The sequence below is a fragment of the Scophthalmus maximus genome, chromosome 4 (genome assembly GCF_022379125.1).
Source record: "Scophthalmus maximus strain ysfricsl-2021 chromosome 4, ASM2237912v1, whole genome shotgun sequence".
Taxonomy (NCBI): Eukaryota; Metazoa; Chordata; class Actinopteri; order Pleuronectiformes; family Scophthalmidae; genus Scophthalmus; species Scophthalmus maximus.
In genome coordinates, this window is record NC_061518.1 from 28,972,085 (window position 1) to 28,989,006 (window position 16,922).

Genomic DNA, 16,922 nt, shown 5'->3' on the forward strand with positions numbered 1-16,922 from the left:
GTGTTCCTGCTTCATACAAACAGCTTGTTCCTGCATAGACAACAGCTAGATATAGAAAGTGTTGTAGTAAATGTGTAAATGAGTGAATGTGGATTGTAGGGCTTTGAGTGATCATTAACACTAGAAAAGCACTATAGGTCATCTACCATTCACTTCCTAAGGTAGCCCTGAAAGGGAAGCATGCATTTAACACATTTTTGCTCAGGATCAGTTTTCTAGTCGTTTTTGTGAAAACAGGTAAGGGTTTTCATTTATTATTGCCAGTGGACCGTCCAAAAAATCTTAAAGAATTTGCCATCCCCCTTTTGACTTTTACTTACACTATCTCCCTCTGCCTGTCCCTCGAGGTGACATAATGCGGCTCCAGCAAGCATTTCTGGTAGATGAAGTTAAAAGAAAACAAAGAAAAACTGAAAATAATACGTTAAGTCTAAGTCATAAATAAAATGAGGTTCAAACCCCAGTCTCCCAGGTGAATATCCTATGTTTATGAACTTTGTTGGTCTTTACACCATCTCCTAAAGCGTCTCTGGCAGAACGCCTTGCTTGATTACTTTCTTGGCAAAAGAACGACATGACAGTAAAGTTACATAACTTTAACACACAACAAACACACAACAGATGCACCTTGTGTTTCGAGTGCATGGAGAATTTAAGCTCACAAAGAAATGGGCTTATTTTCATCCCTGTCTAGACTTAGATCTGTAGAAGCTGAGCCCAGACAGTGGTGGAGGCTGCCATCTCTGGGTGGTACTGTTTGCTGTCCACCCCTTGGTTTGAACCTGTGTGAGACTGAGAGTGCACGTGTGATCTGGGTGCGTCTTCGGGATAACTGCTGTCCCTCATTAGCCCGCTTCTCCACCGGTAAGCCTCCGATTCAGTTAAGGTGTGAATGGTGTTTTATGGCTCTTTTAATATTTGATTTATAATTATAAAATAATTTGTGGATGGAACCACGTCTCCTGCTCCTTAACGTAGAACAAACCTGAATGCCTCTTGGGTTATTGTCACTGGTCTGAAATAGATATCGTCCTTGGGCACTGGCGGCTGGTCAATAGAGGGCGCTGGGGTGCTGCCCCACATGGTGGAAAGTATTTTTTTTGTTTGTTTTTTTAATTCAACAGTTACTACTTATTTTAAGTACGAGTGTGTTTAAATGCACAGTTAAATGTGTAGTATATGAAATATAAATCAATGTCTGAGGTTAAACAACTGTTCATCCCGGACCCAGACCCCTCTGTTGTTGCGCTCTTCTGTTCTGGGGCGCTGGAAAAAGCGCCCACGGAGTGTAGCAGCGCAGCCAATCGCAAACCTGTTGCCGCTTCAAGATAGCCCAAACTAAATTTAGCCAATCAGCTTCCTCAAATCTGATGCCTCAGCGCCCCAAGCCAGTGGCGGTCTGTTGGTGCAGGCTCTGGCAGTGTTGGCACCCTAGGTGAGACTTTTGATCAACGCCCCCCACAACCAAGGTGTTTACAGTATATGACAACCCCGTCCCCCCCCACCCCAATATTTGTGCAACACTGAACCCCACTTGCGATGCAAGAAATTAAACATTGTACGACATCTAAGATGCAAGAAACTAACTTTTGAGGACTGTTAAGAATAATTTAATCCTTTCCCAACTCATTTTGCAGCTGCAACTCCTGCACAGTCTTGGATGATGCATAATAACGGGCATACATTGGTTACCTGCATCACGTCATGACAGCAGACAGAGTTCATCATGTTGTCAAATCGTGACGGACAGTTCAGGGACAGTTTGTCTGTTTTTGTAATTAAAAGAGTTCAGGGCTGAGCTAGAATTTGGACCCAAACTTCAGACGACCAGACTCAATGAAAGTTTTAACATATTTAATAATCTTTCAAGCAATAGAGGGAGAGGATGGAGGGTGGAGACTTTGAGCAGTCAGGTAGAGAAGCAGGAGCAAGGCAGCGTGAGTTCAATGGTTTCCTGACTGAGTTCTAGGACTACCTGCTTACACCTGGAACCGCCTGCCTCAGAAACTGAGCAAAACGATCAGAGAAGACAAAATCAGCTTCGGTCAAATCTCTGAACAAGATGTGAACGAAGTCCTAGAAGAAAGTGTCTGAGTGTTTAACCACAGTGGAAAGAAAACTCTGGTGACGAGGAGTCGAAGAGTCACAGCTTTAATGCAGGAGATAAGGAGCTTGATCAGGAACAGGTGAGCAGCCAGAGAGGAACTCAGGAAGACCACACACACCCACCCACACACACACACACACAACTAATAGACAAATTAGGAGCAGTCATTGGATTGGATGATGACAGGTGTCGGTGATCATTCTCGAGTGTCCTGATCAGCACTGCTGATAAGGGAAGCAGTTCACTTGAACAGATTATTTATTAACCGTTATATTCAGATATTCGGATGTACTGCAGTATTAATATTTTGCCTCTATAGCTGAAGCCTCGAGTGGGGTGAGAGGGATTTGCAGCAGACCACTACTCCTTAAGTCCATTCAAATGTTTACCTCCCTATTGATTTTTCCACCAAAATAAGATCTATAGGGGGATGTAAATGAATACATATTTTCAATTATTATATTCTATCACATTTTATCACATTATATCATATTATATTACATGTTTAAAATTCAACTGCTTTCATTCTTGTTGGATTAAAATAATAGTTAAGTATTTAAATGCAGAGTAGTAATGTGTGATTTTGATACTTTGTTGCATTATGTCATATCGCTGAAATAGGTTGGATGTGGCACAGCCCTGCTAGAAGTCAAAGTATCATTTCAAAGTTTTTCATAAAATCTAAGTATACTTGAAGAATAAGACTTCTAGATGGACAATGTCACCATAACTCAAAACACAAGCCTCTTTTTAATTTTTTTTTACAAACAATACAAATCTAAACATCTTGTTGATCAAGTTCTTATTTTATATTAAATTTCAGAAGAGTAATAGATCTTTGCATGTTTAAATCAGTGGTGTGATCGTTTGCCTGGGGAGTTCGATCACAGCTCATGTGCCTATACCTCGTGAAGGGGCAGCTCAATGGACAGTAGCACCAAACAATCTGAGCAAACCTTCCCTGTCTGTCACCATCCGCCTTTGAGAACTCTTTTGGAAGACTGTTTGTGGTGTTGTTTGACATTATGGGACATTATGTTTATTTATGCGTCGATTTTCCTTCCTTGTATCTGTTTGTCAAGTTTCCTTTGTTATCCCTTGTATTTGTTTCATCTTGAATTTCTATTTCCTGTTTTACTTTGTAGCCCATTTCCTTGTGTGTCTGCACTTCCTGTGATTGTCTGCACCTGTTCCTAATGTGTCTCACCTGTGTTCAATTAGCCCCGCCCACCTTGGGTCTATTTGGTCTCTGTGCTTTGTCAGATCGTCTGTTGATTTTCACCCCGATGTGTGTTCCTTGTTTGCAACCTGGTCTGTTTTGCCTGAGATAATCTGTTTCCGTTGCTACACCCGTGGACACCTTAAGTTGTATTTTGTTTCTGTTTTATTTGGACGCAGTATGTCTGTTTTCGTTTTCTTTGATTAAAAAAATTGTTTTTCCGTTGCACCTCTGCATTTGGGTCCAATTCCTGCATTCAACGTGACACTGTCACACAGTGAGTAAACTTTAAAATGTAACTAACTGTTACTGTCCTACATATCAGTTAGTGGAATTTTCGCTTTGCAGGATTACCCATAACATTGTTTGGTTAAAATGGATTAGGTCCCTAAGAGGGCAAACTGCTAGTCGGCTCCACGAAGTCAAGACAGCTAATAGGAAAGACCTGCGCTCAACAGAGTTAGACCTCTGCTCACGCAGGGAAGAAAGAAGGAATTGTTTAGGCTTAGAGCAGAAGATTACTCCGAGTCATGCTTCTCCCTTAAAGGGGCAGTTAGCGATTCTAAAGCAGAACACGTTGCGTAAAAATCTGCAAATATTTCCTAACTGTCCGTTAGCTGCCGCTTCTGTGTGTGCGGCGAAGAAAAATCTGGGTCTTGGGTTTAGCCACCAAGCTCTGTAAATTGAAAACAAAAAATGGAGCGGACCGCACCACGCAACACTGCGAGCAGTTTGTAAACATCACTCGCCGACACCTTAAGAGACGTGCTAGTGGGTGTAGCTGCAACTCTGCAGTTTTGGCCTAGTGGTCAGTGCGTCGGAATTCCATACCCGAGATCGATCAGTTAAATCACAACTACAACAAAGAGAGGGACAAGCTTTCTCCAGAATCACCTACTGCCCCTAAAGGAAACGGTTAACTCCCTTTTCCCACCTCTCTGATGTAGAGATTGAGGAGACATGTACCTTATATTCTGGCAGGGATTCTACCCAGTGTTGTTTTCAGCCAATGATACATGACACTTTGCGCTGTTCTCATCGCTCCAAAGCAAGGACCAGGACATTTCAGGACAGTCCAACCTCCTCCCTGCACTTTCAATGAGAGTAATGACAGCTGCTGCCCCTGCCTCTCAACCTGTGAGAACTACATTACATTACATTAGTTTCATGTTGCAGACGCTTTTGTCCAAAACGACTTACAATAAGCTCATTTAACCATGAAGATGTTACCCAAAAGAACAAGAATCCTTGCCTAATGCAACCCAAAGGGAGAAAGACCAGCTCAAAAGCTTCCTGCGTCAGAAATGACTACACAGAGCTCCGTCAAGCACTATTAGAAGAATTCTCTTCTACTGCTGATGAGGAAGTTGCAGCCTCCCAAATTTAGACATCCCATCGTGAGCAGCCTGGAGATTGTTACAAATGTTTTAAACATGTGTATTTTCAGGGAAAGAATGCTGCAAGCATAGAAAAAAAAAGAACTCTCCTCTCTGCTTCTTCCCCATTGGGGAAGGCCTATCTGCTCTCTGAGGATTCTGACTCCATGCAGGCCTTCCTACAACAATTTCCAAAAGACAGCAACGTGAGAGCCTGTCTGAGGACCAACCAAGACTGTAAAAAGTCTGGTTTTGTACCAGTGGCCATGCCAAAGTCTTGCCAGCTTTTCCTAGCAACAGGAGCCACCAAGCTGAGTTAGTGTCGAGCATCTAACCCTACAGCACAAGCTCTTCCTCTTCTTTTTCCATGGACTTGGTAATGAAACCTGGGCATAGCATAGCCTTACGCAACACAGCCGAACAAATATTTGTCTTTGGTAGAATACTGTATTGATTAGTTTGATAGCCGCCGGACAAGAGCTCCAGTCATCCTCCACTCAGCGACATATTTTTACGTCCACACTAGTGGTAGTACCTCTCGGCCGCTCTGTACTGTTCCTAAGTCTGAGTTTTTGTTCACTCAAGATCCCAGAAGATTTATGCCTAATGGGCTTCTCTTCCTTGTGCAAATCACTACTCTGTTCTCACGTGTTATCTTGAGTCAGAAAACTGAGCTGCACCCATGTGAAACGTCCACTCAAAGGGACAGGGGGGTGACTGCCTGAAACCAGCCTCAACCTGTACCTTCCTCACAATAAATCCTTGAACTTAAAGTCTGCTTTTGGGTCCAAACATATTACAAAACTGGAACAATTCAGACTAGGACATGGACACACATACACACACACACACACACGTACACACACGTATATATTCACATTTGTTAGATAAGATATTGTTCTTTCAACTTTCTTTTAAAAAAATATTTCTAAATATACATGGCCTATGTCATATTGCACAAGAGTATTGCCAACCACTGACCGATAGAACTCAAATCTTTCAACCTCTGCTTACTATGAATATTGTGATTTCGTTTTTAATTTGATTATTAATCAGAATTCCAAAGTGATAGCCAGTATATTGTTGTAAAAGTACTGCAATGGAAAAAGGGTCAGTTATAGGTCCTACATGTGGGACTGTACTGAATGACTGCTGGAATCCTGGGATGTATAACATGTGATTCAGAGGATCCAACTATTCTTGCTGCTCAAGGACAAATCTTCAGCTGTCCCACAACTGTCCCAATATGAATCATCAGTGCATTCAGAGCAACCCTGCCATTATCCAGGTCCTCTCTGCTCTGGCTGCGTCACACATCCACCTACTATGTATAGAGTCTGTTCTCAGAACTGTGTTCACTCTCTCTGGCAGTGAGTGGTAAGTCACAGTGAATGTTGCTCTGTTGTGGTCTGGTTCTAATTTTGATACAACCCTTGTTGTATTGAAGAGTTGAGGTGGAGATGTAATAAAGCTCTGCTGCAGGGAGGTGATGGAGTCTAGCAGCCGTCCATGCAATAAGCTCATGAGGGTCAACATTAATGGCAGCTCTTACTTTGTGGATAAAGGCACTCTGGCTGACAACTGTGAGTATTTCAGAGCATTGTTCCAGTCAGGAATGATCGAGTGCCAGCAGGGGGAGATCCAGCTGCAATGCGTGGGGACTCTGGGGTTCCTGGTCTTGCTGCAGGTCCTGGATGGGGAGCGACCAGTGCTCAACAGTGACCAGATCGTGGAAGCCATCGAGTGTACAGCTTTTCTCCAGGTGTCTGTCCTCACCAAGCACTTGATCAGTATCCTCAATTCGGAAAACTGTTTACTCATTTACCATACAGCTGCCACCTATGGTGTGTGGGAGCTGTCCCACAGGTCAGCCTTATTCATCAGAGACATGTACACAGACCTATGGGAGGATGTTCAAACCTTACCCAACAAGCTGGTGGAGTATATTGAATCTCTTCTTCCAAGCAGCTACATGGCAGTGTGCAGCCACTCTCCATGCACCGAGCTGCTGCAGGATGTCCAGAGGACCATCTGCTACCTGGATGAAGAGCACAGAGCGTGGAGGGTCCTGACGAACCTACCTGGGAACACCAGCACCATCATGGCAGGCGTCGCTGTCCTCCACAACAGACTCTACATCATCGGAGGGGTGCACGATGTCAGTAAAAAGGTCGTAGAGACGGGTTTCTGTTACAACCCCGAAGTTAACACATGGTACACTATCTGTGGCCCTCAGCAACTCCGCTACAACTTCACTCTGTTAGGACATGACGACAGCCTGTACGCTCTGGGAGGGGAATACAGCATGAAGACCATTTCATCTGTGGAGAGGTACAGGGTGTCCAATGGGAGCTGGAGTTTTGTTTCCCCCCTCCCTTCCCCTGCAGCCTCAGTGGCATCTGCTGTTGCCATGAACAGGATTTTTATCTGTCTCTGGAAAGGGAAGGGGGCCACAGATATCCTGGAGTACGTTCCCGAAACAGACCAGTGGCTTCTGGTCACCACACTCATCCACCGGCACAGTTATGGTCTTTATATGGCGGCCCATAATGACAATCTGTATGTGATGCGAAACGGACCCTGTGATGACTTCCTACTGTGCGTGATGGACTGTTATAATCTGTCCTCCGGGCAGTGGACAGCCATGTCTGGTCAGTACGGGAACAGTAAAGGCTCTCTGCTCACTTCTGTGGTCAGAGGAGACACTGTGTTCACCCTCAACAGACATGTGACCACCGAGTACACCGTGGGCCAGAACAGATGGATTCTGAAGCGAGAGATGCAAGGTTTTGGCAGAATTGGATCCATGTATACATTTCTGATGAGGCTGCCTAAAGCCTCTGTGTCTACAGTGGGCAAGTGTCTAGATCTGACTCAGGACCAGAACATCAGGGTCCTCAGTAACCGTACCAAACTGTCTCCACATTGCTCTGCTAATCTCTAAGAGGCGCTGAAAAAAAATCGATCTGGCTTGTTACTACATACAGGTGTGTCTCAAAAAATTTGAAAAAAAAAAAAAAAAGTTCATAAAAGAATTTTGTCAGTTAGTTAAGAATTCCATTTTATGAAAATGTTATACTGTATATCCTAGACCCATTTCACGTAAACTAAAATGTTTCAAGCCTTTTATTTATTCGAATTCCAATAATCACAGCCTTCAGCTCAAGCAAACAAACAAATCTCAAAAATGTTCAATATTTTATTTAGAGTTTGATAAAATTACTATTCATACAGCATAAATCTCGTCTATGTCCCGGTGTAGTTCAGTAAACACAACCACAATCATGGGGAAGACTGCTGGGGGGAAGGTTACAGTTATGTAAAGTTTCCTCCTTTATGCCAGACGCATCATCAGCTCCTCGAGAGCCCGTTCTCTGTGGTTGTCATGGACCAGCAGCACCTCTTTGATGGCGTTCTGCTGGAACCCCATCTCATTAAACTGACCCACCAAGTGAAGGAACTCCTCCGCCTCAGAAAGAAGAAATTATTATACAATTTCAAATCACTGACTGAAAAAAATAAAAGTAAAGTCTGGGTGTCTCTTAGAATATATATATGACCAAGAAAATGTTGTAGCTCCTTGAATGGTTCTACCTTCGTTTCGCAGTTTTGAAACATCTCCAGAGCCTCTTCTACCTGGGCCATGTCATAACCCATCTGACACAGGTGGTCACATGCTACCAGGTAACTGAAGACCTGCAGACAGAAACACAGAAAGGTTCATTCATATGGGAAACACCAACACCTTGGGGGTCAAAAACCAAAACTTATAAAAAACTACATTGAAGTGACTGAGAATGTATTCAGCTACTTTATTGCCCGAAAAGTACGACCACATATCCAAAGCAAAAGTACTCAATGCAGAAAAATGCTCCCCTGTGACAGTTACACTATCGTATCATTAATAATTCATTAATATTACTCGTCCATTAATGTGTACATAGCATTTTATAGATTTGGATTGGTCGTTTTTTAATTTATAGGAATTGTGTTTTATAAATGTGTCAAAATGAAAAAAGAGTGGAAGAATAAATTGGCATGTAATGGATAAGGTACAAGTACTATATCAAAATCTATATTTCAATACTATATTTCAATACTTTCAATAACCTCAAGTTGTGTCTTATTTTCTAGACTTCACATGAAACACACCAGGCCACTCTGATCAGTTTGCCCTGTCATGTGCTGCTCAGTGTAAAACAATCTGTGTGGGAGCAGGGTGACCTTTGGTGTCCTGACCAAAAGGACACTGAATAATGAATTGGGACGTCATTAGATCCTCAAGCTGATGGAGCAGCTGATGGATCAAAGACCTGTACTGCAAAGCGAGTTTAACCTACTCTGATTAAACTTGGGGTTAATAAAGTTAACGGTGCTACGACGGTGGTTAAGATGTCAGACTGTTTGGTCTGTGTTAATTTAACCAGAGTATGTGGGCGATGTACTGGATAGTGGCTGATCTTGAGTTTGTGGCCTGCCGTATTCATGCTATGCTCAATTTCATGCTGTGATAGGCAAGCAAGCCTTTGTTGACACAGTCTGTAACGAATGGCACACGGACATAGCACAAATGACAATAAAGCTGTATTTTGTGATTGAATTAAGATATCCATTTGACCACAAGTGACTGTATTGAAGGAAATGTTTTCTTTTGCTGCATGTATTGAAAATTGTGTTCATGTTTGAGCATTTTACACAGAAAATGTGTCATTTTGGATAGCGTGCTTCTGTTTGAGCCTGTGACTATAGAAAAATGTTCTGTATGTAGGTGTGAGGTTTAGTTAAAGGGATATATATTTAATATGTTACCTTATGGAACGGTGATCAGTGATGTCATTTAACAGAGTTTGGAGGAGAAGTGGAAGTAGTGAAAATCAGAATCCCACTGTTGCAGAGGGGACCACCGAAAACCACCTTTTTTTTCGCCACATTTTTAAACGTTACCTAAAAATAAAAATATCCGTTCAATTGTACACTTAAGGATGTAGTTGCACTGCTTCAGTTTGCCGCCTGACAGCCGTTTAAGTTTTGCACTTTTTTTCAAGCGTATTTCGGCCATGTACAGTATTTCTGCGCCAACTGCCGCGGTAGCTCTGAGTCAAACAGCTGATTTGCGGAGTGATACGCTGATTCTCTACACCGGCGCAAGTTGGCGCAGTAATACATGGCCGAAGTACGAAAAATCCATCCTTTAGTGTACAATTGAACAGATTTTTTTTTCAGTAACGTTTAAAAATGTGGTGAAAAAGACGTTTTCCGGTGGTCCCCTCTGTAACAGTGGTAGACACATCTACATGTCAATATTGAGCCATGGTCATAGCACGACCTACTGACAACCGGAATTCAGGCTTATTTGGCAAACATCATCCCATTTACATGAAATTGACATGGTGCAATCTACGCATGATGTACGTGGACACAGGAAGTGAAATCTGCGACACACCCTGACATGCACATGGGCCGAATCGTCGCTGCTTGCAGCTTTAATTTTAAACATTTTTACACTGATATATTGTCTTTGATTATTTGTGGTCAAAAATCTGATTAGGAGTCATATGTAGTTTGGCCAATAGATACGCTGATGAAAATGTCACATGTATGTTTACTGTATGTGGACAGAAGTGTAGCAAATATAGTCTGAGTTCAAAATGGATTACAAAGATACCACAGCTTTTAATTTGCATTAAATTCAAGTTTTTAAAGGGAATAAATAATTGTGTGTGTGTGTGTGTGCGTGCGTGTGTGTGTGTGTGTGTGTGTGTGTGTGTGTGTGTCATACTTTGGTCAGACTATTACTATATTCTGATAATTTCAACATCAACTAGAGATGCCAGTATCAGTGGCAGCTGTCTGATGTGAAGGGCATGCGGTGTCACTGTATGTGTGACTGACTGACTGACTGACCTGATCTGGGCTCTGCTGGCCCGTCTTCTGCAGGGCGATGAATGCAGTGCGGAGGGGGTAGCCCCGGGCTGTGATGACCTCCAGGAGCTCTCTCTCCTCTGGGCTCAGAGCTGATACGAGCTCTGCTGACAAGTCGAAATCAGATGAGGGGAGATCTCTGGGCCGTGAGGTCATAGGGGGGATCCTACAGGAGTCTGGACTATGAAATGTCTGGGAGACAACACAGTGTAGTGAGTGTCTGTGTGTGAAGTCAGAGGACAGAAGGACTACATTGCAAGGCCAGTCGGACACATTTAATGTAATTTGAACGTCTCACATGTTTTGTGTAACTCTGACAGCTGCCTGGAGCAGAGTAACCCTGAGATGCAGCTTTGCTGGGATCCTGATCCTGCTAATCCTGATGAACCTACTATACCCCAGCGCGATTCAGGGAGCAGACTTTCCATAGTCTATATTTAGAGTACAGGCCCTGAAAATTTTTCTAAATGAGCTAATACAGTGCCGACGCTCACAGAAAGACTTAAAGGACATCCAGAGACTTGAGAGGTATTAAGCCTTCAGGGATCAAACCTGAAAATAAATAGTCCAAGTCATTCTCCTGTGTCTGCTCCCGGCTTATGTGAGTTGATTTATAGCATGCTCCAGGAAAAGGTAATGAGGGCTATGAGGTAGCGGGGGTCAATTGTTTCTGTACTCTACCACAATGGCTATGAAGCAATCACTGAATGTGCTGCCTCTCAGAATCAAAACCACTCAAATTCACATTTTCATATTATTATTAGTGGGAAATGTGAAAATTATCTTGTGGTGATGAACCCACAGTTCTCCTTCTGCTCTTTGGAGTCTTAAGCTCTTTGTGTTAGTCCTACAGACCACAACTTCACTGACTTGGTTAAGTCTCAGCCCCTTTTCCGATATATAAGTAAGTATATAAGTAAATGCTGATTGCAGGACTTTGTGTGGCAGTTTATTTCCACACTTTTGTATGTACTCAGATACTTGAGCAAAGTATCTTAGTACCTCAATATTATTGACCATGACAACAGAATACTCGCCAAAGCAATTGTTAAGAGTAAATCAAGGGGAGAATAATTGTTTTTAAAAAATCATTGCTAAAATCCTCACAAAAATTCTACCTAAAATGGAGACTAAAATCATGACTGCAATCATGGCTAAAACCTGGTCCAATGGGGTAACACTCAGGAGCAATCACATGATCATTCATCTTATAAACAGGCCAATAGTTTAGTCAGATTAGAAAAAACTTTATCCTTAGTAACACTCAAAAGTAATTTCAATTGTAATATGTTTAAAAAACATGTCGTACAGTCAAATTATGACTTGTTTTGACACCTCAGTTATAACTTTGGTATCATAACTGAGAGAGTTGTCTGTGGAGATTCTCATTCACCCAGGTCATAGTTATCCACGAGTGATTTGAGGAGCAACTGGACTTGGTTGTAGTTTCTTGAAGACGTTTCACCTTCATCCAAGAGCCTTATTTTGTTCTAACTAAGTTGTGGAGAATCCCGGGTGTGGGCAGTGTTAATGCTGCAGACCGTTTGAACGACTGTTGTTGAAACTGTTATATTTAAACTCTGAGGGAAGACCCCGCTAGCAGCTACAAGTCAAAGGCGATAGAATGTGCATAAAAACTGCAGAAAGAGGGAACCATAGACCGCCTCAAATACCACCGCCTGTTTCCTGGAGATGCCATTCCATGCATTTATGGCCCCCCGAGATCCACAAAGAAGGGGGCCCCTCATCAGCATCATTAACTCTGTAACCTACAATATTGGCAAACATGTAGCCACCATCTTAGCCCCGATGGTGGGGAACACCCCACGCCATATCCAAAACACCAGGGATTTGGTGAACAAAGTTCTAGGACTGAAACTGGATCCAGATGAAACCATGGCCTATGGAGGCAGTGGAAATGGTAAAAAAAAAAAAAAAATGGCTGCTACATGACAACACAACAAATTTGTCAACTTTTGGATCTCTGCCTGAACACCACCTACTTCCAGTATAAAGGGAATTTTTACATGCAAAATCATGGCTGTGCATTGGGCTCTCCAGTATCTCGTATTGTGGCCGACCTCTACATGGAAGAAGTGGAAAGCAGGGCCCTAAATTCTTTCAGAGGAACTGGTTCAGATATGTGGATGATACATGGGTCAAAATCAAAAAAGGAGGAATTGCAAACTTTGACGGAACACATCAACTCCGTGGACAAGAAACATCAAGTTCATGAAACAACAGTTTTTGGAATGTGCTGTTCACATTGGATTCAGCTGTCTGTCTACATCTAAAGGACAAGGATCAGACCTTTGTAGGTGGTAGATGGTTTGAAAGAGGAGAGAAGGAGGCCATTTGTGTTAAAATAGAGAAACCATCCCTCAACAGAGGAAGAGGCCTGAGACACCATCTTTCTCCCACTTACAATGCTGCATGTCCTTTCATCTCTTCATTCTTTCACATCTTGTGACCACAACACCTGTGTGGACAGAGGTGCCCCCAACGACTCTAAGAAGCCTCGTTATAACAGTTTCACTGACAGTTGTTCAAACAGTCTGGAGCATTAACAAGCCACGCCCACACCCCACAGAGGTTAAATACCTGAGATTCAACACAATTGAGTTAGAACTGAAGAAGCCTCTTGGGTGAGAGGTGAAACATCTTCAAGAAACTGCAACCACTGGTCCAGTTGCTCCTGATTCAACACCCTCGTGGATAACCAAACCAGAGTTGATGGTTCTGGTGCTATGTCGTAATAAATTGTGGTTTCCATTAAAATATGATGACGATTCAGGTTTGTCTTAAAAACCTTGGTCCTCTAAACGTGGGGCACAATCCCTACATTCTGTACAAAGTACAGTACTAAGTATAAATCTAGCACTTTGACCCCACTATTTTTAAGATACAGCATGCTGAAGGACAAAATCTGAACAATAAAAAATGTATCATTATTGATGATGATCAGTTGTATTGGTTGTAAGTATAACCGTTTCTCCAAATTGCTACTGTGAGTAAAACTGGAGCACCACTGCCTGCACATATTAAAATGAGTATCTCTTACTGTTGTATCATTGTTGGTGATGCTGGGGAGCCTTGTGACTGTACTTTCTCTGGTGTTGCGGGTCTTGAAGTTAGGGATTCTAAGTGAGTACAGGCTCTGGGCTTGGTTGTCTGTGTTTGGATCAAGTTCTGTGGACGTCTCCAGCACAGAGAGGGAGCACTGTCGCAGGTTCTTTCTGCGCTGGTGTGGCAGACTGCTCAGACAGGCTGGAGGGTTCAGCAGATCTGGGACAAAGGCCTTATTCTGACCACGCTGGTGGGAGCCAGCAGAACACTCTCCACCTGAGCAGTCTGTCACTGACACACATGTCTGTGCTTCCCATGTGGCGCTCGCCCTGTCATCCTCAGACTTTGATATGGGAAACCTGGTGCACAGGATGGAGGAGTTGAGGCTGTGGGAGCGCTGGCGAGGGTTGGGCTCCCAGAAGTCAGAGCTGTGGCGGCTGGCCAGTCGGCTTTGCTGAGGGCTGCTGAACATCATCCAGTATGGAGGACAGGATGGCAGCAGTCCTGAGGAGGAAGAGAGCTGAGGCAGGTGCTGGCTGATGAAGCCACTCTGCAGCCCAGTTATCACCCACTTCTCCAGGCTGAATTCATACTGTCAAGTGGAAACACAACGTACAAGTGATAGAAACAGATCACTTAACTCCAGCACTATGGAGCTATCTCTTTATCATTATATCACAACATTTTAGCTACATTAGGAAGAGATTAGAAAGTCAGTACGAGTCAATCTGTTGATAAAGTTCTGGTCTGAAGGGAAATATCTCAACACCTGTTGCAGGGATTACTATGATACTTCATTTTGAGGATCTCTTGCCTTTTCACCTGAGGCTGAACCTATCAACTCTAGCACATTAAAACATATCCAAACATAACTGCCAGTCTACAGCAATGGTAGCAACTAGTCGCTTCTTAGTCTAGCTAGTCATAGTTAACACCTTGCACTTGTGCTAACATTTACAAACTAGCAGGAAATACAGAGTAGAGCTGAGGCTGATGATACAGTTTTATATTAGTTTTGCAGGTATCTTAAATGAAAGACACATTTCATCACATCACAGGATCATAGTTCAGAAGAAATTCTCCTCTGAAGGCCATGCACTTTGTAGGTATTTGGTATCGGGTTATTGCGCTTTTCATTACTATTTCATTAGTAATGTGATATAATAGGCACACAAAATAATTATTCAAAATAAAAGGCGGGTTTAAACCATTGTAAACCAATACAATATGTTGTTATGAACATGAGCCAAAAATATATTTGTCATCAAGGATGTTAAAGCTGCATTTATTTTCTATGTATCTATATTGTTATTGGGGCAGCAAACAGTGGAGCCCCCAGAAATTCTTTACGGGGGGGGCCAGATGGGGCGACTGAAAATCTCAGGGTGGCAAAACCAAACCAAAACCAATAACAGAATTTCAGGAATTCTATTATGCCTTTTTTCTAGTTTAATTTGGAGTTTTGGATTTGAGTTTTGGAGAGTTGGATTTTATTTATTTTTCCGTAAAGACAGCCTGTTTTTGTTACCTTAATATTAAATATTTCCTTTTCACTTTACCTTCATGTGGGTCCTGCTCCTTCAAACCCGTGACACTTAGACCTACCTATACTATTAAACTATTGTGAAAAAATTACTTTATTTATTTAAATGAATAGTACCTAATGTGAAATATATTTCACCCAAATTTAAAATATCAAATAAAGGCAGACTTGACCGTAATTCTGCTGCTCTTGTATATATCAAATACAAGCTGCTGGGCCGGCTTCATTTCTGTTTTAATTTTTTTTATTGTACTTTAACCAAACTATACTATTAAACTATTATAAAAAATATACTTTATTGATTTAAATGAATAGTACCCAATGTAAAATATTTGATAGAAGCATTTTACCACTATGTAGCATATCAAGTAAGTAAAGTACAGTAAAGGAGAACACACTCACCTCTGTGTCCTGCAGTATGGTGAGATAATCAGGAGGAATGACTCTGACGTCTTCTTTGGCATTGTGTAAGACAGCCTGCGGCATCTTTAGAGGCACACCATCCATTCTGCTCAGTTCACCCAGAGACACAGTTTGATTTAAGATGAATTAATGAATGAATGAAACCTTTATTGCGTTACACAGAGAGCATGGACATAAACACAAAAAAAGCCTCATTTGGTCGGGATGCACAGTGCAATATTTATCAAGAGCGATCTAAAAAAGTGCCAGAATTCAAACCACGGGGGTCTGAACTTGTTGGGACAAAAGATGTGATGCCATAGTTAGTCCGCATCCTGTGCATGCGCTACCTTCGCCCTGAATTCAAAAGTACATACTCAGACCACAGAGGGTGTGCTGTGGCTCTGCCGTGATCTTATTAACCAAATTCATGGTGTACTGGTCTGTCATGCGAGTAAAATTGCACAATATTACACATACTGTACAGTATTCCTTTCTATTTCACATTTTCCAATTTCTTTAGCTTTTCTATCCTGCGTTGCTTGCCTTACTCTTGCTTTTGCACTACTTAGGACTTACTTATTTTATATATTACGTATCTTATTTTCTTATATATAAGAAATATATATTGCTTTTGTTTTTAACTGTTGCACCGTGGGTCCGAGACAAACGTTTTTTCAATTTCTCTGTATGTCTGGACGATACTGCAGGAATTGACAATAAAGTGGACTTCACTTGACTAAAAAAATAAAGGTCAATATACTCCGAATAAAATTTTTGTAAAACAGTCTTAGTAAAACTTCTCAGTTTCCTTAAAAAAAGAGATGTTGTTGAGCCTTTGCAAACCAAGCACTAACAAACTTCCATGTAAGTTTGTTATCAATAATAGAGCCAAGATACTTACTCATGTACATTTTCAATGGTAATGTCATTCATTGTTAATTCACACAGAAAGAATTACTTCTGAAATCAATGATCATCTCTTTGGAATGGGACGAGTAGTTTATAATTATGTACTCAGTCTTGTTCTTTTGCCAACAGTCTTGGCAAAGGTACAAGACTTTTTTTTGCTTGATTCGTCTCGTAGCTCATTGGCTTGGTTCCAGGCCTAAAACTCTTTATATAAGGATTTGATGAAATGTCAATGGAGTCAATGCTATTGATATTGATAGGTATTCAAGGCAGATGAAAAATCATCAAACAGTATGTGGACACAGGAAGAGGGGATTTGCCAGGTATCTGTAAACTTGGTTCAGACGTGTCACTGTTGCATCCTCCGCAGCTCTT

At 42.0% G+C, this 16,922-nt stretch overlaps 2 protein-coding genes across 3 annotated transcripts; one reads left to right on the top strand and one right to left on the bottom strand.

Moving 5' to 3' along the window:
• Window positions 1-6,076: 6,076 nt before the first annotated feature.
• kbtbd13a (kelch repeat and BTB domain containing 13a) lies at window positions 6,077-9,549 on the top strand. The gene has a single exon (XM_035629465.2). The coding sequence runs from the start codon at window positions 6,192-6,194 to the stop codon at window positions 7,644-7,646; it is 1,455 nt and encodes a 484-aa protein (XP_035485358.1). The 5' UTR covers window positions 6,077-6,191; the 3' UTR covers window positions 7,647-9,549.
• ubap1lb (ubiquitin associated protein 1-like b) lies at window positions 7,937-15,752 on the bottom strand. 2 transcript variants are annotated; one of them, XM_035629467.2, is made up of 5 exons: window positions 15,636-15,752; window positions 13,686-14,282; window positions 10,607-10,816; window positions 8,297-8,398; window positions 7,937-8,171 (listed from the first exon to the last, which is right to left on the bottom strand). In XM_035629467.2, exons 1-5 carry the CDS (start codon window positions 15,738-15,740, stop codon window positions 8,037-8,039), a joined length of 1,149 nt encoding a protein of 382 aa, XP_035485360.2. In that variant the 5' UTR covers window positions 15,741-15,752; the 3' UTR covers window positions 7,937-8,036. The 2 variants fall into 2 exon arrangements, with proteins under 2 accessions (XP_035485360.2, XP_035485359.2); XM_035629466.2 differs by having other exon boundaries at window positions 7,937-8,398.
• Window positions 15,753-16,922: the final 1,170 nt, after the last annotated feature.

What these genes read in the sequence shown, in the direction of transcription:
- kbtbd13a (XM_035629465.2), top strand. Translation starts at nt 6,192, where the DNA reads ATGGAGTCTAGCAGCCGTCCATGCAATAAGCTCATGAGGGTCAACATT.
- ubap1lb (XM_035629466.2), bottom strand. Translation starts at nt 15,740, where the DNA reads ATGGATGGTGTGCCTCTAAAGATGCCGCAGGCTGTCTTACACAATGCC. An exon ending in CCATACTGCAGGACACAGAG is followed by an intron (nt 14,283 to 15,635) that starts GTGAGTGTGTTC and finishes TCCACTTGACAG; the next exon opens with TATGAATTCAGCCTGGAGAA. An exon ending in GCCAGCAGAGCCCAGATCAG is followed by an intron (nt 8,399 to 10,606) that starts GTCAGTCAGTCA and finishes TTCTGTCTGCAG; the next exon opens with GTCTTCAGTTACCTGGTAGC.